The 24,735-nt window shown below is 42.4% G+C and overlaps 1 protein-coding gene across 2 annotated transcripts; it reads right to left on the minus strand.

Moving 5' to 3' along the window:
* Positions 1-2,540: 2,540 nt before the first annotated feature.
* TMEM275 (transmembrane protein 275) lies at positions 2,541-19,385 on the minus strand. 2 transcript variants are annotated; one of them, XM_083509932.1, is made up of 2 exons: positions 18,706-19,385; positions 2,541-6,989 (listed from the first exon to the last, which is right to left on the minus strand). In XM_083509932.1, exon 2 carries the CDS (start codon positions 6,908-6,910, stop codon positions 6,362-6,364), a length of 549 nt encoding a protein of 182 aa, XP_083366058.1. In that variant the 5' UTR covers positions 6,911-6,989; positions 18,706-19,385; the 3' UTR covers positions 2,541-6,361. The 2 variants fall into 2 exon arrangements, with proteins under 2 accessions (XP_083366058.1, XP_083366059.1); XM_083509933.1 differs by lacking the exon at positions 18,706-19,385 and adding an exon at positions 8,153-8,208.
* Positions 19,386-24,735: the final 5,350 nt, after the last annotated feature.

Genomic DNA, 24,735 nt, shown 5'->3' on the forward strand with positions numbered 1-24,735 from the left:
AAAATCAAGGTATTTTTATGAAGGTGGTGATTAACGTACAAGGTTGCCACCTATTTTAATCCCTGGGCGGGATCCCTGTGCCTTTCACAATGGCACAATATAGGTGGAGCTTCTCCTGATGTGGTGATGCGAAGAAGGGAAAAACTTCAGCGACTGAGGTTGCTTAGCAGCTATTTAAGGCACAAGACAGAGGCTCAGCTATTGATGTGGACCCACTCCAGCCTGGTGCTGGCCCTGGTAAAACGTGAAAAAGTTCTTTGGAATAGGTACAGCCTTTAGCCCTATTGAGGGGCTCAGGCCAATATCTGAGGGCACAAGCTATATAGGGGCCTGCACCAGACCCATCATCCCAGCACACCCCAATCCCATCCCTCACACCTTTAGCACAAAGGGCTGGAGGTAAGTTGTTGTTGTTGTTGTTGTTGTTGTTGTTGTTGTTGGAGCCAGTGTGGTGTAGTGGTTAAGAGCGGTAGTCACGTAATCTGGTGAACCGGGTTCGTGTCTCCGCTCCTCCACATGCAGCTGCTGGGTGACCTTGGGCCAGTCACACTTCTCTGAAGTCTCTCAGCCCCACTCACCTCACAGAGTGTTTGTTGTGGGGGAGGAAGGGAAAGGAGAATGTTAGCCGCTTTGAGACTCCTGAAGGGGAGTGAAAGGCGGGATATCAAATCCAAACTCCTCTTCTTCTTCTTCTTCTTCTTCTTCTTCTTCTTCTTCTTCTTCTTCTTCTTCTTGCTGTTGCTGTTGCTGTTGCTGTTATTTATTGAATTTATATACCGTCCTATACCTGGGGGTCTCAGGGCAGTTCCCAGAATAAAATCAAGATATAAAACCACAAAATACCTGATAAAAATAAAATGACAACCCAATACACCCCCCCCCCACACACAAAGCACATTTTTAAAGGGCATAGGATGTAAATCAAATCAACCAAAGGCCTGGTTAAAAAGGAACGTATTTGCCTGGAGCCTAAAGGTGTATAATGAAGGCACCAGGCAAACTTCCCTGGGGAGAACATTCCACAAACGGGGAGCCACTGCAGAGAAGGCCCGTTCTCGTGTTGCCACCCTCCGAACCTCTCATGGAGGAGGCACATGAAGGAGGGCCTCAGAAGATGGATCTCAGGGACTGGGTAGGTTCATATGGCAGTCATTGAGTTCTTAGCATCATCCCACAACCCTCACACTGAATTCCCGAACAGAGCTTGTGACAGCATGTGTTGTAAGTGGGTCAATTTTTAATGTCCAGAGCAACTATTAAACAGCTCCATCACCACTATTTCCAACTGGGGGTGGGTTTTCCCAGTTTCCCACATTTCCTATCTTAGGTTCATTTCTCCACATTTGTTTGCTTTTTTAAAAAGCCTTCACAAGGATACATCATCATTTTACTGCACATTTCTCCATATACACAGCTTTTTGTATGCAATTTTGCCTAATGTGCAATTTTTGTAAGCCTTATTTTTTAAAACAACAACACTTTTTCAGGTGCTGTTTGTGCCAATATGTGAATTTTTATGCATGCTTTCCCCTAATGTCTGCCTTTTTGTGCCTATAGTTTGCTTGCAGACCTACATAGCAACATTCAGGGAAGTGCAAATTTTGAAGAATATCTGTGGTTGGTTTGCAAATTCTTTCTGGAAATATGAATTGGGTAGTTTTGCATTAAAATGTGAAGCTAACTGAATTTCTCCCTGATCCCTATTCCCAACTGTCATTATCACCTTGTCCCCTAAAAACTTCCTTTCATTTCCCCATAGTAGCCTCATGTACTTTTGGTTTTCACACCCACTTCATATAGCTTGTTAAACTACCCACAAGGCTCCTATCCTGCTTTTGGAAATCTGTAGTGGAGGGATTGTTTTGAGCAGGTTGTGCCCTGATCAATTTGCCCTCCCCGTTCACCTTCCATTCTGCTCAATTCACGACTACATCATAGTTGTGCTGCCCAGCAGTGCCTCCTATGCTCACCGCCCAGTGCAGCAGAACCAGCCATGCAGCCTAAATCCGCCTCTGTCTACAGTGTCAAGATGACATTGTATTTATCCTTCTGGACCCTATGCATAATAGGTCCCAAAATCAAAGCCATTAGTCAGCTCCAAGTGTTGTGCTGCTCTAAAGGGCTAGGTTCTCAAACAGTAGGATCGGAAGTTAAAAGTGCAATTAACAGAGCCATCAAACTATCCAGCAGGCCTAAAAGGTTTCTTGATTTCATAAGATCAACCACCTCCTTCTTTAAGGAACTTGGTTGAGTAGTTTCTGAGTGACTTTTACGTTTTCAAGCAACGCATTGATCGAATGGTGAATCAGAACAGACTGCAGGCCAAAGTAGATCATGTTGCAAATTGTTTTGATGGGGCTGTAGTGTTTAGACAGAGACACACACACATCTCCAGTTCTTAGGTAACCCATCATATGCCATTGATAATATATGGACCTCTTTCACAACATCCAATGTATACCTTGCTTCTCCCAAGGTTACGGCATGATGCATTGATTGATAAGTATGAGGTTGCTCAGGTCTGCAGAAGACTAATGAAATATCTGAATATATTTTATTGAACACATGGAAAGTCCAAAGGGCAGCACTGAACACGTGCTAAACAGTCACTTGCTTTTGTAAACATGGAAACTGTCACCAGAAGCATGACCACATGTTAACTCCAAAGACTGTGCTTCTGTACAGGACTGGCCACAAGCATTTCACACAATGAAATTGACATAATTCAACATGTTTCTAACGGGAACAAAAGTGCCTTCTACCCCAACCCCAACACCCCATCTTTAAAAGTAATTCAGGCAGCTGTTTTGTTTTGTTTTTCGTTTTGCTTATTGTGCAAAATGCCCCCACTCCCCAAAACATTCAGTTTCTGAAGACAAGAAATGAATTTGAAAAATAACACAAATCCACTTGCTTTTGGATTGTTTCAAAGTTCTCCACCATTAGAAGAAAATGGAGTTAAGCAACTTGTTGTACAGATTGACGATAAGGACCTTAAATGTAGACCTCCCTAAAATGGGCAATATCATTTTTCTCCGTGATGTACTGAAGAAAATATTTAGATCAAGGTAACAATGAAGAAAATTACTAACATTTAGTAGTCAACCTTAACATGCATGGGCTTCCTCAGTAAAACAATGCATCATCACATATTTCTGGCTCTTTTCTTTGCTGCAATTTGTGCTAATTTCAGGGTGCATTTACAGTGTTAAATCTCAACAACAATTAAGTACTAGCATAATAAGCACTTGGATCATATTACATCCAACTTCTCAGGATACACTTGTAGGGAGCATCTTGTTAGTTAGTGCTGCATCTTAGACTATGAAAGTTGTCTTTGAAGACTATTCTTCCAAATGTGAATGGATTCTAAATCTCTCTTCTCTCTGGAAGGTTCAGATTAAGCCCCTCACACCTTAAAAGCATACATGAGGGGGACTGGTGCAGGCCAGCAGCCGCCTACCCTACTGGTCACATGTTCCCCAACTATGAGAAGGGGCCTATCCTGCACACAACCCTGTAGTCCCCAAAGTTGCAGGAGTTCCTGTGTGAAACCCCTTGGTATGAGAGATGGGCCAGTGCACCCCATTCATTCAGGCATGGTTCCATGAGTGGGTTCAGCCACTTACTTCAATCATATCAGCTTCTCTTGAGGAACTTCCACTATCAGTTTCAGGAAGATTGGTGCTTATGTACTTTGCTGCACTTTTTGGTTTACATGTCACCTTCCTTAACAGGTTACTGGTGAGAGACAGAATGATTGCCTCAGAATTTCTTTCTGTTGTAAAACATACCTTTTCAGTTCGAGGTAAGAGGTGGTAAGCAACTGGTGGACCCTTGAGAAATATCCCTTTTATAACACAAATATGCACAGTAAACAAATAAATGATAACTATCAACAGTGCAGAAAATGAACCTATTTACTAGGGTGTAAGACCTTGTGGGTTGTATCCACCTAAGTCATACTCATTGAACACAGACTCACTGACATCCTTGATATGCAGACCCATTAAAATCAACAGACTTAAGTTGGATAGACTAACTTCTCCTTCGATTTCGGTGGGTCTACTATGAGGATAAATCAGGTACAACCCACTGAACTTAGTGGAACTTCTGAGAAAAAAACACATAGGATTACTGTGGGGCAAGCCTACCTTTCTGACAGATGTACAACAGAGCCAGCACTGCTGGCTCATGCCAAACAGAACAGAAGATGTGGAGGATGTGCCTTATTTTATTCACTGAACCCAAATTGGAGGGAGTCAAATAGAGCATAGGGAGCATAGGAGCATTCCCTTAGATCTTCTTTTCTGCTCTTCTGCATTAATTTATTCTCTTCTTTGTTAGAGTGGTTGGTAGGGAAGGGGTGGTGCTGTGAACATGGTCTCCCAGCAGCACTCTCACTACTACATACTGGGATGGAGTGATGTAAGGTGGCAGCAAAGTCAGGTGGCACAGATGCACTGGTGGAGCCAATCCAGTGCTCTTTCTGATGCACCTGCCTCAACCTCGCTGGTGCCTTGCCCCAACCCCGCTCCATCCCAATACAGGTCTGTGGTGCCACCCCACCCCTTGACATCTCCTCCTGCATCTGTCTCTTTCACCATCATTGTCTCCCAGCAATTCTTACTCCCCTCTGACTTTCCCTTCACATTGCATTCCCCTTCCTTCAGTCACCACACACAGAAGAAAGGCATGATCCTGGGTTATAATTGTTTGTTGCCCGATATCTTCCTTAATGTGCATACATGTTCAGTGTGGACTGATGACATGCAAGGGCAAACATAAGACGGTGAAAACAAGGGGGTGGGGAACCAGCAATTTGTACATGCCCAATAGTCTTTTTTAAAAGGCCAGAAATCAAGACTGGAAGAATCACAAACACATTGGCATCACTGCAAGAAGTTTGGAACACCAAAATTTGGTGAGAAATTCAGATGGGGGGAATGTCATGAGCATCCCTACTATAGCCTAGTCTGTATCGCTCATCTTATTACAGTAAAAAGATGCTCCCAAGCAAAATGTGGAAGTCTCAGCTAAATAGGCCACTTTACGTTTAGGGGACAAATAATATCTTCAAGTTAAAAAAAAATGAATCTTTCTGAGTTAGATTGAGGCCATTGATTGGACAACCAACACACAACATATTTCTCTGAAGCATCGTCAATTCTAATGACCTCAGGAAAGGATCATCTAACCCTGAAATCACTGTGTTGTCTGGTATTTTGATACAAGCAGAGGAGAACATGTTCATTCTCTCGTTCACAACCAATATCATAGAGTAGTTGCATAAGAAGGGCTTTGAGTGATTATTTTCCCCAAATTTAAGACTCTTCTTAAGATGTAAAGAGATCAAAATTTCCATTATGTGCACTAATGTTTGTCACCATATATTTCCATATATTTCTGCACATGTCTCCTTATTATACATATCCATGTTTCAGAGGTCAAATCTTGGTCAAGCCATTTTCCTCCCAAATGGGTGGATGTTCAGACTAGCCTGCTGGTCACAAGCTAGTTATAAAACGTTGTTTTGTCCCACTTCCTGTTATATAAAGTCTTTCCGTGATTTCTCCTCCTGTTTTCTCTGTAACCTTGCAACTCTGCCCATTGCTACCCTGCACATCCTCTGTAGGACCATCTGAAACCCAACCCAACGCAGCCGAGGCTGCTGCCAGTGACACAACCAAAACATGAATCTGAAAACCAGAGGATGGAGGGAGGTCAATCAAGGCGATATTTATGTGTGGAACCTCCAGTGACTTTTGCAGCAAGCAGTGAAAAGGAGGAAAGTATGAAGGCAGGGCAAAACAAGGGGCCAGATGGATTTTAAATTGCACTCAAGAAGCACTGACCTCAGAATAAGAAAACAAATTAACCTCATAAAATCTGAGTGCCAATTTTCTTTTCCTTGTTCAATGTTCATTACGATCCACATTCCTTCTAAAAAAATAACCAGCATCTATAAATTTCCCACTGTTCTTGTATCATCAGACTCTGACCACCATATTATCATTTATAAACCCATTAAAATAATGAATGAGATCCAGAGGCTGTGGTGTTTTCAGTAGCTGTGCCCTGCTGATTCGTATGTGCCATCTTTCATTTTAATTTCATTGCTCAAAATCCAGTCCTTCCACACAAGTGCCTGGCACTTCCCACTTCAGCTGTGAATTGATTTCTAAGTAATTGCTACTTTATTATGCCTTTCCCTTAAATTTCTCAACATATTCTGATGCACGTGTCGGCCAACACTAAATTGGATCCCAGATGCTTGGTGTGCTGAGAGCTCATCTAACCATCTGGTCACATGCTGAAGTGCCTGTTGCCCAGCTACTCATAAATATTCTCCAGTTTGGCTTTATGACATGCCCATGTCTCTGGGCAAATTCAGTTGTATGGATTCTCCACCTGCTATGTATTTGGCCGCCGGCCCATTGCTATCCATTGTAAAAAGTTTGCAGGTCTTTGAATTCTCGTGAACAGGGGTAGACCTTTTGGAGGACATGGGGGAGTTGGTTGGGCTCAGTTGCACAGCCGTGGTGTCTTGAACTGTGTGCTCGCTGGTTTCAATTTCAAAAGCTGTGCTCCCAGGTTTGATGAGCCCGATATTGGCCCCCGGTTTGGATTTCCTTGCACCGTGAGCAGGAGGTCTCCGGCTGCAGATGCAGCACGCCCCAAAGAAAGTGAATGCCACAACCAAAAGGATGGGACCGATGACAATGGGAGGGTTGTTGACAGGCAAGAATGTCCCAAAAGCAAACGCTCCCACCAGGGTGATGTTAATGCCTGCGAGCATGATGCACAGTCCACAGGCGCAGCAAAGAGCTGGGGAAGGGAGACCCTGCGGCCTTGTTTTCTTCTTGCTTGGCTTCTGGGACAAAGGAGTGCTGTTCTTGTCGCTGAACATGTTAGTGTTTCAGGTGGGGCCTTGGATTTCACTGAACAAACATGGTGCCCACAAGATGGTCGATTGCTGCTCCGAAAGCCTGAAAAACAAGAAAAGGCAGAAAGGAGTGGAATAAACATGTTGATTCATTCAGACTTTCTGTTTGCGTGATTTGCAAAGATTCAAACCCTGGTAACAATGTTTAAACCCCATTTGTTCGCCTCTGCAAGTTGCCATTTGTACCACAGGCAGCTCCAGAGGGTGGTAGAGTTGGCCATTTGGTCACAGAGGGCCCAGGGAAATGATAGCATTTCAATTGTGCACAGTGAAGATCAGATGCAGCATAAGAGAATTCTCAGTTTGCACGTCCCGCCTCTTCCGGGTTAGCTAATTGGCGCCATGTCTGAGGACCCACAGAAACCTGGAGCCAGCTCTGGTTTGCAGATTGGTTGGAGCCAAGTGCAATTGCCTCAGGATGAGCAGCCAAGAAAGATCTCCTTCCCTTGCACTGCAGGAGGTTGGACTAGATGACCCTTCCGACCCTGTGGTCCTTTGATTCCTGCATGAGACACCTGAAACACAACCACACTTGGAATACTGCATTCAGTTCTGGTTGACACACCTCGGGAAGATAGTTACAGAGCTGGAAAAGGTTCAGTAGAAGGCAACAAAAACCATCATGAAGCTAAGACAACTCTCCTATGAGGAAACTTCAACGTTTGGTGCTTTTTAGTTCAGAAAAAGGTGAGTAATGCATATCAATTTATGCAAGACGTACAGAGAGGAACATAGCATTATGCATAGTGTGGACAAAATGCAGAGAGACATTGTATTTTATAGGCCCTAATTTGGAGTAGGAACACAGCAGGCGGCAAAGGGCTAAGGTCCTCCTAACCTCCTTGCTATTTTTATCAAGATTAGGGCTCCACACTAAGAGCCCCTGCACAGAAAGACACAGGTGCATAGCTAATGTAGCATGTACAGTAGCTTGATCCTAGCTTGTGATCTTAGAATCTTAGTTCGCAATGCCTGATCTGTTATTTATTGTATATCTGCAGTGCCATCTGCCTTTCATCTGCTGGGGAAAGGCGGGGGAGCATGCAGCAATTTATTGTTTTATGATATTACATTTTTGTATTTTGATAACACAATTCATTTTTCCTGTTGCTTTTTCTCTCTCTCTTTTGTGAGCTGCCCAGAAAACTCATGTTTTGGGTGGCCCAGGCAAAACACAGAAAATAAAGAAAAGGAAAAAATACTTACTTTAACTTCCTTTAGCGATAACCCACACACTCTTCATCCTAAGCCTACAGCAGTTCTTGTGTCCCCAATAACTGTCTCAGCTTTTTAAAGCCAGAAGAGGCAGCCTTGCAGCTTCCTGCTTTTTTTCTCATCAGAGAGGCAGTGCAGAATAGTATAAGGACTGTGCATCCTCCCATCCTTTTTCCTGTTCTACAAGGCCACTGATTCTTTAAAGAAAATGCTGCAGCAGTGTGTGTGTGTGTGTGTGTGTGTGTGTGTGTGTGTGTTGAAAAATCATGAGCAAGATTAATACTGAAGTCTAAGGGAAGAAGAGATGGGGTGTTAAAAGCATCAAAGCACCACTGATTTCATTTTCCTGTTTTATAAGAAGTTTCCAGCGTATGCAAGCTTTACATAGTAAATTCTCAAATTAAATTTCTGATAGATTTGTGGATTAAAACTATCTTCGTGTATTGATTACTGTTGCCAGGCACAGCCCAATTCTCCAAGCAGCGAGAGGTTCTAGGGGGTGCAGGCCTTCCCCGGGTTTCATCTCCCTGGAAGGAGGACACTGGTATTGGCCTTTTAAACAAAATTGTGTTTGCTTACAACCTATGCAGAGGCAGTGCTTAAACCACTCCAACACATAGCCCAAATCCATGGCTTCCATATAATAGTTTTCCAGGGAGACTGCCAGCCTGCTCCCAGAAATGTTGCTAGCTTTCCAGAGTCCAAAACTCAGCTCTCTGACACGCTCTTACTCAGATCTCATCCACACAGGCAGCATTGTCCCCAGCCAAGGGAGGGGCAAAGGAAGCCTCCTTCTAAAACAGTTTTTGGTTATAACCGAGTCATTCAGGAAGAGAGTCGAAGAGCTAGGGAGCCTCATGTCTGGGGCCAAAATGTGGTCCCCACACTTGGAATGAAGATTTAGAATGAAGAAACAATCGTGGGAGAGCCCCAATGTTGTTGTTGCTGCTGAAAATATAGAATCCAGTTGTTACTAGGAGCAGTCTTCAGCTCAAAGGGAAACATTCAGGTTCATTGTGAAGCAGAGCACAGAAGTATAAAAAAGAAAGGAATCAGATAGTTTATGTACATTAGCAAAGCTGGATATAAATCTTAGCACATTAGGTACACAAAAGTCAAAATAGGTAGCACTACCTAGTGGTTCTTGGAAGAAAAGCAATGACAAATCTAGATAGCATCTTAAAAAGCAGAGACATCACCTTGCCAACAAAGGCCCGTATAGTTAAAGCTATGGTTTTCCCAGTAGTGATGTATGGAAGTGAGAGCTGGACCATAAAGAAGGCTGATCGCCGAAGAATTGATGCTTTTGAATTATGGTGCTGGAGGAGACTCTTGAGAGTCCCATGGACTGCAAGAAGATCAAACGTATCCATTCTTAAGGAAATCAGCCCTGAGTGCTCACTGGAAGGACAGATCCTGAAGCTAAGGCTCCAATACTTTGGCCACCTCATGAGAAGAGAAGACTCCCTGGAAAAGACCCTGAAGCTGGGAAAGATGGAGGGCACAAGGAGAAGGGGACGACAGAGGATGAGATGGTTGGACAGTGTTCTCGAAGCTACCAGCATGAGTCTGACCAAACTGCAGGAGGCAGTGGAAGACAGGAGTGCCTAGCATGCTCTGGTCCATGGGGTCACGAACCGTCGGACACGACTAAACGACTAAACAACAACAACACCTAGTGGTTGGGTGGTATGTACCACCCCAAAAGTAAAGTCCCGTGTTCACATGGAATAAAATGATTTCCCTTCACTTTAAGTATACCTCTCCTCAGTGGTCAAATCCAATCAACATCCTTACTCAATTCATTTGTGCCATTACTTCCCATTTCTTGTCACTACCATCCAATAAAGCCACAGTCACTTCATTAAAGAAGCATGATCGATTGATTTGCATTAGGAAGAACAATGCTATTCTGGAAGACATTATATAGGATACTCAATCAGCAGCATTGATCAGTGATACCTTGAATTATCTTCTTAAGATTCACATTGCTCAAGGTATTTGCATAAAAAATAGATACTGGGTCATCTTTTCAACCATACAGAATTATTTGTTTGGTGGGGAGAGGAATTTTCACAGATATCCAAACCATACATAAAGCTATGTTCATTCGGAACTGGGTCTAACAAGTTTGTGAACCTAAGGGCATAGTTCTACAGTTCTATGATTCTATGAAATATGGAGCATGATCTTTCTTGGCTAACATGCCAATCACAGACACAGAAAAACTGAATCTGCACGATCCGTCGCAACAACCTACCCCTACCTGGAAGCACCCACTGTATTTCAGCCTAATCTGCTTCACAGGGTTGTTGTGTAGATAAAGAAAGAGTTGAAAGGACCATGCATGCTCAGATCCCTAGGAGAAAGAGCAGCATGGAAAAAAAATGGGGTGGGGGCCATAACTTGTGCAAGCAGAAGGTCTCACATCCAGTCCTCTGGGGTGCCTAGTTTTCAAGGATCCAGTAGCTGATGGTGTGGATGAGCACAACTAGAACCTTGGAGAGAAGCCTCCTGTGTTTGGATAAGATATCTTTCCACACCTCACATACCTGCATCCAAAACGTCACTCCAGACTCTCAGTGCACAATGGAAAAGATGGCCAGTGCCTATTTATTTATGACATCAAATTCAAGTTAGGAGAATTTGCTTGCTAACTCCCCCCCCCCCAAGTATATGAGATCTAAAGTACTACCTGCCATCAACTCTATGCAAAACAGGATAGAATTTATACTAGCAGCTTGACTGGACTCTAAATAGTCTGTTGTTTTACATATAAAGGTGGGGGCCCTAGCCACCCATAAATGTTTATTTGAGTTTAAAATTCCCCAACTGAGAGAATTTAGAATGATGCAAGTAATGCAAAACTTGGGTGTGAGTAACTGAATTAATAACAAGAAACTGTGGTGAGATGAATAACTGTACTGTTCATCAAGAACATTACCTACCTACACAAACACAAAATGTTGATGTACTCTGAACTCTTACTAAATGTTTTCTCGAGACGCATGCCAAGTAAAAATTAGCAAAATTAAGAAGTGTGTCTGTCCCGCAGAGCTGCCTCACCTCCCCCTCATACCTTCTTGCATTGGAGAAGCACAAATCTCTCATCTTCAGAAGAATTACCTGCTTCTGTGATGTTTACCTCAAACTCCCTTTGACAGCTGTGAATGGAGTACGTCATTCCACCTGTCAATCCCTTTCCCCACCTAACCTGGACTCTAGTGAGAGAAAAGGGGGTCATTCCTCCAAGTGGCTTAAGATGGCATAAATACATGAGTCTTCCAGAGGAAGATTTAAGAGAGCATGGCTGGTTTGATTGCACTGGGTGCAGAGCCTCAGGGACACTGCAACTGTGATTTACAATGGAGCAGAACAGGCACCAAATTTTGGCATCACTGAAATTTGAGACCCCCAGATCTGTCACTGGACACCCCCCCCCCTGCACCCTAGTGACTGAGCTGGAAAACTGAGGGCCTAAGGCCTTAGTAGCCTCATGGTTAAAACTGTTGTTTATGCTACTTCTAATTTATCCAGCTTCACTGTCTTAAATCAGGCAGAGGGCCTTCTCAGTAGTGGCACCCACTCTATGGAACTCCCTGCCATCAGATGTCAATGAAATAAACAACTATCTGACTTTTAGAAGACATCTGAAGGCAGCCCTGTTTAGGGAAGTTTTTATGTTTAAAGTTTTATTCTGTTTTTAGTGTTCTGTGGGGAGAGGTCCAGAGTGGCTAGGGAAACCCAGCCAGATGGGTGGTGGGGTATAAATAGTGTTGTTGTTGTTGTTGTTAAATCAGGGTTGGGGGATTTCTGGCCTGGAGGCTGAATACAGCCTTCTAAGGCCTCTTTACCTGGCCCTCAGAACTCTCCCAAGCCACACCCCGTGTCTGGCTGAAATGTGCTCCCCCCGTTATGTACTGAAGTTCTTACCCTGGGCCAGCAGGGGGATACTGTAGATAGTTATGCAAATGAAGGATCGAAAGTGACGTTCAGTGATTGGATGGATACTGTAGAGAGTTATGCAAATGAAGGATTGACGTTCAGTGATTGGATAGTTTTAGAAAGTTGTTACAGTAACATGGTACTGGAGCTGTATATAAGCAGGCTGACTGAGCCCTTCAGTTCAGTTCTGTCCTGGCCTGTGAATAAACAAGAGCTGTTTGAAGAATCACTGTGTCGTCTGATATGTTCACCCACAACTTAATACCCCCCCCTTGCCTCTGTTCCCTCCCTCCACTGGCATGTAGCCCTCAGGAAGTTGCCTAGAAGGGAATACAGCCTTGGGCTGAAAAAGATTCCCCATCCCCCAATACATCTTTTGTATTGGATTCTGAAGATGACTGGATATTTTGCATGGCTCAAAGTTTCTGTCATATTGCTCATGTCCGTACTTGGCTAAAGGAGAGGTAAAGAGAGCCATGATTTGAGTTATGCCTGGCTGCAGTCAGGATAGACAGAGCTTGCTAAAAGTAGGCTAAATAAAATGGAGGTCTTGGGTTTTTCACTCACCAGGAATTAGGTTGGATAGAGTGAGCAGTGGTAGCTACTTGTAAGTCATTGGCACAATCCAGCCCATTCTGTACCAGCTTCCCTCACAGTGGACTTCTCAGGTGGCCTGGGAATCTCAACATCTTTTTTCCCCTAATCTTAATTTTTATTGTGCATCATAGCATAGTACAAAAGGAGGAAAAGGAAGGAAGCAACAGGTACATACGGTAATCTGTGCATTGATTCCTTTAACTAACAAAAAAAATATGAATTCAGCCTTCCCTAGAATTGTCATTCCAATTAGAAATAAACATCACTCATTTTCCAATAAATCAATTTTCATATAGAATATTTTTCCCTGCACAGTTATCTCCATTGTATTCCAAATCCACAACCAATTCATTAAAAATCAGAAATATAGAGATGGATATCAGTGAATTTCACTGCATGTTGCCTTTTCCTGTGACCAGAAGTAAAATAAAAGTTGTCATTAAGCACTAATTTCCATAATATATTCAAGCCATAGAATTCAAGGGTGGTTTATTCTATCTCAATGAAGTATTTGGTAAGTACGTCGCATATGGTAAGTTCAGAGAGCTTAGGAGAGAACTATCTGTCAGCAGCTTGCCAGAGCTCATATCAGGTTTCAGTTAGGTTAGCTTCTCTGAAACACTAATTGCTTTTTCAAGGGCAACCATGACATCATTTCCCAACAATCTTCCCCATTCTATTACACTCAAGCATGACCCAGAGTCGAGGTTAAGAAGATAGCAACAGGCTTGGTTCTCACTGTCTGGGATCACTAGAATCAGCTGGCTGGTTTAGCTCCCTCCTCACCCAACTGGTGCCCTGAAATGCACACTTCCACCTTCTCCCATGTCAATGATTGGCTGTCATTTATTGCAACAGAGCAGGAGCAAAGCGGGACACTTGGGAACGAGTGTTATGGTGTCACTCCAGCTTCAGCCCTAGGTGGCTCAGTCCCCACTGGCAGGTACACCACACAGCTTACAATATGTCTTTGCGTGCACAAAAGATGCTACACCACAGTGAAGCCCTTGCAAATACAGGATTTCACATTCGCGCGCGCACACACACGAGAGACAGACATTCTGCATCATAAGTCCTTTACAAACAGTTAACTGGAGACTAAACATGTGAAGTGTGGAATGAGACTGCCCATTCTGGTTCCTCCCCTGATTCCACTGGTAACCTGCATATCTGACACATTGTATGAAAGGAGGAGCACATGAACATACAGCTGTACATACTCAGGACCTCACTTAAAAACAGCCATGCTGGATCACACCAACGGACTAAAGTCCAGCATCCCATTTACATAGGAACATAGAAAGCTGCTTTCTACAAATGGTTCATCTAGTTCTGTATTGTCTTACACTGACTGTAAGAAGCTCTCCAGGGTTTCAGATAAGGGTCTCACCCTGTGCACCCTGAATATGCCAGGGACTGAACCTAAGACCTGTATCCAAAGCAGATGCCCTACCACTGAGCCAAGGCCCTTCACTATTTCCCATAGAGGCAATCAGAAGTCATGTGAAGCCCTCAAGTAGAAAATGAATGCAATGGCATTCTCCTGGTCAAGTTCCTCAGCAACTGATCAAATATCCCAATCAAAAAGCCTGGGATGTATGTGGGGTGTGTGTGTGTGTGTGTGTGTGTGTGTGTGTGTGTGTGTGTGTTCAAATGACTTTTATTTCTGCAACGCAGAAATGTCTTCTTGTTGCTAGCAATTCCTGCTTCAAAGCAATTCATGTTTTTTTCTCATTTTGAATCACACTGTTCCAATATGTGACTTATTTCAAAAAATTATCCCCCTTACCTGAGGGATTGGAAAGGAGCCACCCGCATTAGCTCAATTTCTGCCCCGGATATTATGAGGCTGAAGAATAATTAGCACTGCGTCTTTTCAATCTTACTGGGAGAAGATTTCATGAATGGGGCCCGTTTTACAGCATGATTCTACAGCCTCATTGATATACTCAATATAGATTTTAAAAATGCAATATATTTTAAGAGCCCTTGTAGTTACTTTTTATTATGTCATGATAGCAAGAAAGTGAAAAGGCCATCTTTTTGAGAAAGGGGGGATTTGTGCCTTTAGCGTGCATTTCACACATTTATTTGTATATTAAAAGAGTCACAACGCAATCATAGGCATGTCTACTCAGAGGTAATTCCCACTGCGTTCAGTAGGATTTTGCCACATAGTTGAGTAAAGGATTCCAGCCCCTGGTTGTAGAACCAGTAAGGTATTTGGATATAGAAGTATCCCCTGAAGAGTAACCACATGCAACCTGAAGCAAATGTCTGTGTGGTGGGGGCGGGAATGATCCCTTCATAGGACCTCTATGTTCAGAAGCTGTAGATACCTGCATAACAGCCATTACGGACAAGCCTCAGAGGAAGGCCACTGCTTTGCTTGTAAGCCATCAATGGAATTTGACTGGCTACTGTTGCTAGAAGAGAGATACTTTTGGACTGATCAAGCAAGACAAGTCTTAAGTTCTTAAAATAGTATCATCTAATATATGTTATCCCATCAACTCCACATGGGCTTGAGGCAGCTTACATTAAAGAATGCAACCTTCACCTTCTGCCACATCAACCTGCCCATACGTTAAGACAGGGGTGGTCAATTTGTGGTCTTCTAGGTGTGACCATCAGCCCTAGTCAACATTGCCAATGGGCAGGGGTGATGGGAATGGTAGGTTAGCTACCTCTGCATTTATATCTGGTTCAGAGGCCCTTCTCTGGAGGCTCCTGCTCTATGGGGTGATGTGCATGGTGACTGGAGACAGGGCTTTCACAGCGGTGGCACCCTGCTTGTGCAATTTGTTCCCATGGGAGGCTGACCTGGTGCCTGTGCTGTTATACAATCCAAAGAGAAACCAGAGTAACATAACCTGTGCTGTTTTGTTTTATGTGCATTTTCATTTCCCCCAGCTTTTTAATGTTTCTTTTTCCATGCACAATGTTTCAGTTGTTATTTCATTCTGTTGTTGTAAACTGGACTGAGAAATTCTTATTAATTGAGAGGTGGTATGGAAATCTTTTGAAATAAAATAAATTAAAATAATAATAATTCCGTAAAGATTTATCTTTGCATTTTCTTTACAAGGGAGATACTTTGCATCTGTACTTTAGCTGTAACTGCCTAGAAAAAAACTGCTAGCTGCCTTTAGTATCTTTTTCACTTAATCTTATTCCATGTCACAAAGTTTAAGGGTACAATCTTATTTAAACTTACCAGAAAGTCAACTTCATTTAAATCAGAGAGACCAGATATACTTTCCTGAGAGTGAGCTTCATTGAGGTCCATGAATCTTACTTCTGAGTAGGCATACATGGGATCACACTGCTACTTCTCCAGATTCGTTGTCAATCAGTGTTTCTAAAATCTAATGGCTGCTGATATGCTACAGACTGACATTTGGGGAATTTTATGTGAAATCAGAAAGGCTTAAGCTGTATCTGTGTCACAGATAAATTGACCTAGCCCCTGAGCTGATGATATAGAACTCTTGATATATACCATCAGAAGAGCAATTGGCACAAGCTCCATATGGTGAGCAGAAGGGTTGGAGTCTCGATCTTGAATCAATTTAGGAGCTGTAGCATGTGTGATGTGGCCTGAAAGCATGGCCTCGATAATGAGTTGCAACATGCGTACTTCAGAGTACATTTCATTTTTCTGTGTGGAACTGCCCTGCATCAGTTCATAGGGGGGACTATTTATGCAGGGAGAGTGAAAACTTTAAATAGTTTACAGAATACCACAGAGCGTTCATGGCTTTGGCTGCTGTTGACTTTAACTAACAATCTTTAGAGTCAGATAAAGCACTGGAATGGCATATTTTATTTATTTTATAAAATTTTATATACTGCTTGATTGTAAAAAACCCCCAAAACCCTCAAAGTGGTTTACGAAAAGATAAAACAAGAAAATCAAGAAAAAGTACAATATTTTAAAACATACAAAAAGTTTAAATACAAAAAGATTAAAATTTGCATCTAATTTCTAAGCACCTGGGTAGTCTTGTCTAGACAAGAATGTCTTTAGCAGGTGCCGAGTAGAATACAGTGAAGGCCCCTGCCTGATCTTAATAGGCAGGGAGTTCCAAAGTGTAGAGGCCACCACACTGAAATATCAAGTACTTACAAATGCAGAATGGGTATTTTGTAGCACCTGTAGTAGTGCCACTTCTGCCAATAAAATTGGTCAAATTATCATATATGGGGTAAGGCCTACTTGGGTAGGTAAAGTGGTCCCAAGTTGTTAAGGGCTTTATATACTAATAATGACACCATGAACCTGGCCTGGTAGCAAATCGGCAACCAATGCAGATCTCTGAGCACAGGTATTCTATGTTGACAGTATGCTATGAGAGTACTTTAAACTTGTGAAGCACTCTATCAATCTTGGAAGACCAGCCAACTCAGTATTATCAGGGAATGCCAAAAGAACTTCACCTGAAATAAGGAATCCCTTCACTCCTTATCTGAACTTATCAATAACAGTCCAAACATCTACATATCGGACATTTTGAACATATACTGCACCAACACTTACTGGCCCCTGGAAGTGAGCTCTGACCTCAGGGTGGGAGATCTAATGTTAGATGTCCTCTAATCCCTGCTTCAGAATTGTGCACAGACTCTCTCCTACCAAAACTGGAAATCTGACTTTGGTAGAGCCAAGAACAGAGCATGCTAGTGATGCACCAGAAGGCTTGTTTTGAAAAGATCCAACACCTTTCCAGTCCACCCGCCCCCCAGCATGTCCCCAAACCAGAGTGAAAATTACACCAGCCCCAGAAGCTGGCAAGGGTGCCATCCCAATTTTGCCTCTCCCATTGTGAACAATGGGAAGATATATATATATAAGGTTGGAGGAGACCAACCTTAGAATGGCAGCCTTAAAGGGTTTAAATTAAAGAACTTAAAACTGCTTGATTAAAGAAACTTTGAATGGCCACATCCAGTACATTGATTCTATCCTCCAATTTTCATTCACTTGACTGAGGTTTAGAGCAGGACCTGGGGTACATATTGATTTGTCAGTTTATAGAATCCTGTGCATGGTTAGAGTGATTCCATCCTGTAACCAAAATCTCATATAATAACTTCTAAGCATAGGATGGTCCACTATAAGTGGGTTCCATTACTGGTAAATCAATTAGCTGTAATCTCCAGTTTAATGAATTACAAGTTTACCCTCAAGGTGAAGAGGGGGGGCAGTCCTTAGATCAATAGAAAACTGAAGTACATGTTTTATAGAGAGATTGCTGAAGTGTTTTACGCATGAGAGCTGTCTACTTTCTTTGTGAGTGTATTTCTCAGACATATATTTTAAGAAAACCTGCAAACTGAATAAGTGCGGTATTTTGTAATGGAAATGTAATGGGAAAATAGAGGCTCACCCAAGAACTGAAAAATATTACATAGCTATTCAAAAGAAAAGCTCAAGCAGCAAGCAATCATTCCCTGTTATAACTCCACAAAAGAAGACTCAAATTACGGAATTTTTCAAATGCTCTCCAGCTTGCAGGAAATGGGTTGAATTAATAGACAGCAACAAGCTGCTAGGAAGTTGCGTATCTAAGGGACACCTCTTCCATTTTAGTCTAAATGGGAAGAATATCAACTGGTTTTCAGCGACCTTTCAACCTGTGGATTGGGACTGCTGGTGCTGAGACATCAGATGTAAAGCAAACACATTGTATTTTCAGATAATTGGCTGATTAGTTGTCCCTCCCCCCCCCTTCCCTTCTTTATTATGATCAGCACTGTCTATATATATAGTCTATATATAAAGGCTACCAAGCACTCGGCAGAGAGCTGAATGGAAGCCTCTGTCCTCAAACACCATTTCAAAACTCTTCCACGGTAGATGTGAATCAAGCTAGTTTTTCTCCCAAATAAGTGGTATTTGGGGCTGACAATTTCTTAACTAATATAAACTTCATTATTTAGAGTATGAAAATTTCATTAAAAAAATTAAAATAGGTTTATTATAATGGGGGGGGAATTACCTGGACTTGAATCGCACTATGAAGAGCGCAAGAGAAGCTCTGCGTCCTTAGACAGTTTTCTTTTTCCATTTAATCTTTAGGAAAACCTCAGAGGGAAGGGGGAACGGGTTCAGGGAAGCTTAGACGAAAGGCGATTCACAAGACCCAGAAACATGGAAGGTCCTCCGTGACGGGTGAACTCCACCGGGACATCACAACCGTGAGAAACTTAGACGGAGCTGAGGCATCCTTGAGGTCTTAGGCTCCCTGGGAGGAAGGTATTCTTGGTGCCGGCTGCACGGATCTTCTGGAGCCTCAAGTGGTCTTGATCGGAGCTTGCGTAGAATGCCTTGCTTTGGGGAGCCGCCTCCCGGGAGGATGTTATGCTTTTTCCTATGGAGAGAAAGATTCACGTGCCGCATGTTTGCCCTCTTCCTCCGGCCGCTGCATCCACGCACACAGCAGGGAGATCGGCTGGTCGCCAAGTCCAGCGACGCAGGAAGCCGGGTCTCGATGGCTTCGCTGCCAGGAGGATGTCACAACCACTACGTCTCTCCGCTCCTATTTCGAGCTGGTCGACAGCCTCTTGCAACAACCCAGCCTCGGCTAGGACTCCCTTCCATGCTCTCCCTGACGCTGTTCACAGCTTTGGTGCTGAAAATAGCAACTGCTCCCAATTTAGCTGCCTTCTGGACTATCAACGCCAGGGGCAGTGTGGCTCTGATTCTTCTTCTTTTTTCAAACCCCCCACCCCAATCAGCCTAACTTCTCTCCCCGCCGCTCCTTTTCTGCCTAGTGAAATTTTCTAATAAGGCAGCAACTACCGGGAGACCCACGATCCTTCAAACAGCAGGGGATAAGTTTGAAAAATGCAGCTGGCACAGATCTGCACAAACTTGCATCTCTAATGAAGGGGAATGGGTTTTATTGCTTGCCATCTGTCCCTTCCTCGTGCCTTTGTTCCTTGACTTTTTAAAAAAAAAAAGTATATTCGCAGACCATTAAATCCCACCTACACCCAAAACAACATCACACTGTGGCTTCCTTCATTCAGCATTCAAGCAATAGAAGCGAGAATGGAAACAAGAAGGCGTTCATTGAGGACATCCCCCCCTCCTCCTCTTCTCTTTCAAAGGCTTCGGGGATCCTTCTAAAGCTGGGGACATCAAAGTGGAAGGACAACAATGAGCTATCAGCAGAAGGCACGTTTAGGCATTCAGACAAACCCTTGCATTGTCTAGGAAAAACTGCTTAAAAGGCGTTAGAGGATGGCAATCAGCTGCAATGCGCCTCCTTCTCTTTAGGATGCTTATGGGATCTGCTTAGGTCTGATTGGTGGTGCAAATTGGTCAGGCCTGGACCTATAAGCAGAATGAGGGGGTGAAATTCTGAACTCATAGGGTGGAGAGTTGGGACCACTTCAGATTGTAAGAGTGGGCTACCATTTTTAAATGATCCCCCTCCAATTAAAAGCTCCATGTTGTTGTTGTTGTTGTTTTATTTATACCCAACCCATCTGGCTGGATTTCCCCAGCCACTCTGGGTGGCTTACAATACATATAAAAACATAATAAAACCCTCAAGCATTAAAAACCTCCCGATACAAACTCCAAAATGTTAAAAACAAACTCCAGAAATCTAGCACATCGGGGACAAAGGTTCTAGCCGAGTCTACACCCATGTGTGCTATTTTCTATTTGCAGTCTGAGAGAAATGTTGTGTGTGTGGTATTTTTTAAAAAAATGTATGATAGCATTCAGCCTAGAACTGAATTCCATCCACTCTACAACCTCAGAGTTCTCACTTTACCACATCATTTTGCTGCGTGTGAGTAGAATCAGAGGACCAGAGGACTGAAAAAGATCTTTGAGATCTTTTAGGCCTACTGCACCCTCCCCACCTTTCACACAGCATGTCTGAGATGCTGCAAGATGCAAATGGGTGTTTAGCCCCCAACCAACAACCGTAGTGTTTAGCCCTTGTAGCAAGCTGAGAAATCCAGTGATGCATTATCCCTTTTCATACGTACAGAAAGGATTTTGGAGGGAACTCTCTTTTACAGTGATATAAGCAATAATGTGAACAGCAGGGCTGTCATTATCTGGTTGACAAAGGTGAGTGACAGCAGAGTCTACGTCAAGCTCTGAATTTACGGCAAGACCTGTGGGTGACTTAAGACTGTGAATTAGGAGATGTGCCTAAATCATCCTGGGATTCATTCGCCCTGCAGAGTAACATTGCTGATTAATTCACGCTAACTGAATATATTTAGATTACTGTAGAGGAAGCAATAGATAATTTGGAATAAAAAACAGAAAACTATAAACATGAAGTAAAGGTGCATGCGTTTAATCTATTAATTTTATGGATCTGCATGAAGCAAATCCATGTTTGACAAAGGAATTAAATAAACAGCAAGCTTCTGACGAAGGAAATTAGCACTCAAAATGGATTTGCAACTGACAGGGAACCGATATGGAGTGCAGTAAAAGATTGCAAGCTTCAAATTAACTTAACTGAAGTTGATGACTTGGTTTAAGGCAACTATATTGAGGTATATAGTTTCCAGATAATAAAACAAAGCCAAATAAAAGGCACAGTTGTTCCACAGGATCCAGATATGATCCCTGAAGGAGGAGAAAGCACTCAGGACCCAATTGCATCTAATGTGCATCATCTTGGGAGGGGGTGATAATTATAGCAGGTGTGGAAAGGGAATATAATCCTAATACAATCCTCCTCTTATTTACATCAGGGCAAATCTTCATTGATCCTGTTAATAATCAGCACTCCCTTCACTGCTGATGTAATTTGCATTTTATAAACCCTGCACCTTAAACGCAAGGACACATTTAATGTCGCATCAGGTTTTCCTCTCTGTTTCACAATCATCACTTTTTCAAAGCGCTAACACTGCAATATATTGTTGGTTGGGAAATGCGGCACTTTCATTAGGTAGTGCACTTTCACTGCTGCTGTTGCTGCCAATCCTACCAATAGTGGTTCATGGCAGGTGGTGGCTGTGGAAATTCAGGCTCAGTGACCTGGGTCTGCAGCCAAGAGCCAGCCAAGGTGGTCTTTGGCCTTTTCAGCAGCCCCAGCTTTGGCAACTGGGCCCTTCCAGGCCAGGTGATGGAAAGTCTTCAAGGCAGGGAGCGGGTCTTCACAGCCAAGATGTGAGTTACATAACAATAAATGCCGAATTGTATCATTTATCACCAATTAAACTTGCAACGCAATCCTATGCTTGTCTACTCAGTAATATTTCCCCTTGGTTTCAGTTAGAATTAACCCCCCCCCCCCCGGTAGGTGCAGAATTAAAGAATAGACTCCTTATACAACATCATTTTCACCTGAAAGTCCAAATTATCCAATTGTGGCTATGAAGTGCGTGCCAATGCAACTATAGCTCTATGGGATTCTCATCTATTTGAAAATCCAGTTATTGGGCCATTGTCCAAATCCTTTGGTTATTCAAATAACTGTGGTTGGGCTGCACACACTGACAAAATGGAATCTATTTTCTTGGTTTTCTTTCCTGCTTTTTAAATGCAAGAAAGCTACAGCTAATCAAGTTATTTTCCTAAGGCAATGTACTAAATGAGGCTGTAGTCCTAAACCCACCAGCCTGGAAGTAATACTCAGGGAATTCACTAGGGCTTACTTCTGAGTAGACATGCTTAGGATTGCACTGTATGTGTCACAAGTCAATACTGAAACAATTAAGATAAGACCAAAAAAATCAGAAATGTGGTTCAGATTTTGAGAGCCTTTACATATACATATAACATTTGTTAATGTTATACCATCGATCATTTTCTGCAGTCTCAATAGCCAACCATTTGCTGCTGGCAATTTGGAATTTCCCCAACATACCATATACCACTTCCATCCTTACCATGTCTAATATTTTCACACCAATTTCATATTTGCTTTCTTTATACACCTAAGTCTCAGTGAATTCAAAGGGGCTTACTTCTGAGTAGACACATACATAATTGTAGTGTAAGCAGCTGAATAGCAGGATTCCCATGGGATTGTAGAGTAAAGCGTATCCTGTCATATTTTGAAATATTTTAAAGATTTAGACACAACCCCTACAGTTCCACAGACATTAAATAAAATTGGAAAGAGAAAGGTATAGCAAAATTGCATCTCTAGTATTTATTTAAATGGAACTCGAATGCCATTGAAACATTATTTTGCAATAACTTCCTTTCAGGTTCTTGGTACCTTGAGGAAATAAGTAACATAATGGTCCCTTTTCTAAAGCATTTGCCTTCGCTTTCATTTCAGGGCAAATGGTAATAGGATTATAAATTTGATTCTTGCATCTAGATGTGGATCATTGACCCCACCCCTTTTCAGGTAAATTACTTATCAACTATTTAGTTCAAGACTGGCTCTGTTTAATCTGTATTGATTATACAATAACGTTTCATAGCCACCATAAATTTATCTTCATTAACAATTCCTGTGGAGATGCAGCAGTATAAAGCTGATTCGGTATTACAGCAGAATCAGACTCTGACTCAACAGAAGCTTCTGTATTTAAAATGCAGGATTTATATTCAATGGAAGTAAATATCACTCGCACTCTGTGAAATGTTTTACATTGCCACCAGATCTGTTCGTACTGCAACAATGATTTTATTATCAGTGTTTTGCATTCCTCTGGAGGAATCCACTCATTTATAGGTAAAGCATATGAGATGCAGTTTCTCAGAAGACTGTTCACTTTTCACCTTAGGAAAGTTGTTTTTTCCAGCGTCAGTGATATCAATAATCTAAAAATATTTAGAAAGTGGGGAATTTTGGATTTCCTTCTCCAAAGTCCAGGGGACATGAAACTTGTTGTTGTTGTTTAGTCATTTAGTCATGTCCGACTCTTCGTGACCCCATGGACCAGAGCACACCAGGCACTCCTGTCTTCCACTGCCTCCTGCAGTTTGGTCAAACTCATGCTGGTAGCTTCGAGAACACTATCCAACCATCTCGTCCTCTTAAAACCTTGCTAAACATCCTTAGAACACAAGGGGATAGATTAGTGGGACTATTTTAGTGAGAAATGCCTCTCAAACCAATTAAGTTTAATGTACATGACAGTTTATGGGGGGGGGGGAGATGTTGGACAAAAAGAAGACAACAATCACAAAGAGATACTTACATACAATCAAATCAACAGGAGGAGAGGAAAAGTAAAGACACCAACCTGTCTTGCAGCTACCTTTGGTCTTATATCAGCAAGAGGTAAATATTTTTTAATTAACTTCTGGGAGTTCTTGCACCAACAGTGTTTAACTCTCAGACATTTCCATTTGCAAACCAATTAGCAAAGCTGTTAAATCTGAAGCCCTGCTTTTCAGTTATTTTACCATTCCCTGGAGATACATGTTCCCTGAACTGTTTGGATTAGTTAGCTAATGACTGTCACTATTTTATTTGAGCACTGACCGATGTCCACAAGAGAAAAACAAACCACTGCAGGAAACTGTCAAGCAGATGGTACTGCATTGGGTCCATTTTTGCACAGTCTCTCATCACAGCATATGCCATGGCTGGAAACAGACAATGGCAATCCACTGGAATTTACTCATGTTTGTTGAAGAGCCAAAGCTTCATTACGGACATTGTTTTCCCTCTTCCCATGTGTTAGGTAAATTCTGTGTAGCAGAATCTTTATGTAACAAAAAGACCAAGTCATGAGAGCCCATTATTATATTTTGTGAACAAGTAAATAGAAACAAAAAGTATCAAGGTTACTATATAATAGCAAACATGTTTCCCCATGTGCAAGATACTGGAATGATCCAAACAGTACACTGTGAAGCATTCTTGGGACTTGTATGCTGCTGGAGTTATGAATGTCACACCCAGTCTCGGGGTCAGTGGATCTTGGGTTTGGATTGCACTGTAAATCATACTTCCACTGAAATCAATATACTTGCCTATCTTATGTCCATTGATTTTTCAGAGATCTACTCTGGGTATGCCTTAGCTCAAAACAACTGCATATGTGTCAGAGCTGCCCTAGGTCCCAGCTCACAAAGG

The sequence above is a fragment of the Podarcis liolepis genome, assembly GCF_965112155.1.
Source record: "Podarcis liolepis genome assembly, chromosome: 6".
NCBI lineage: Eukaryota > Metazoa > Chordata > Lepidosauria > Squamata > Lacertidae > Podarcis > Podarcis liolepis.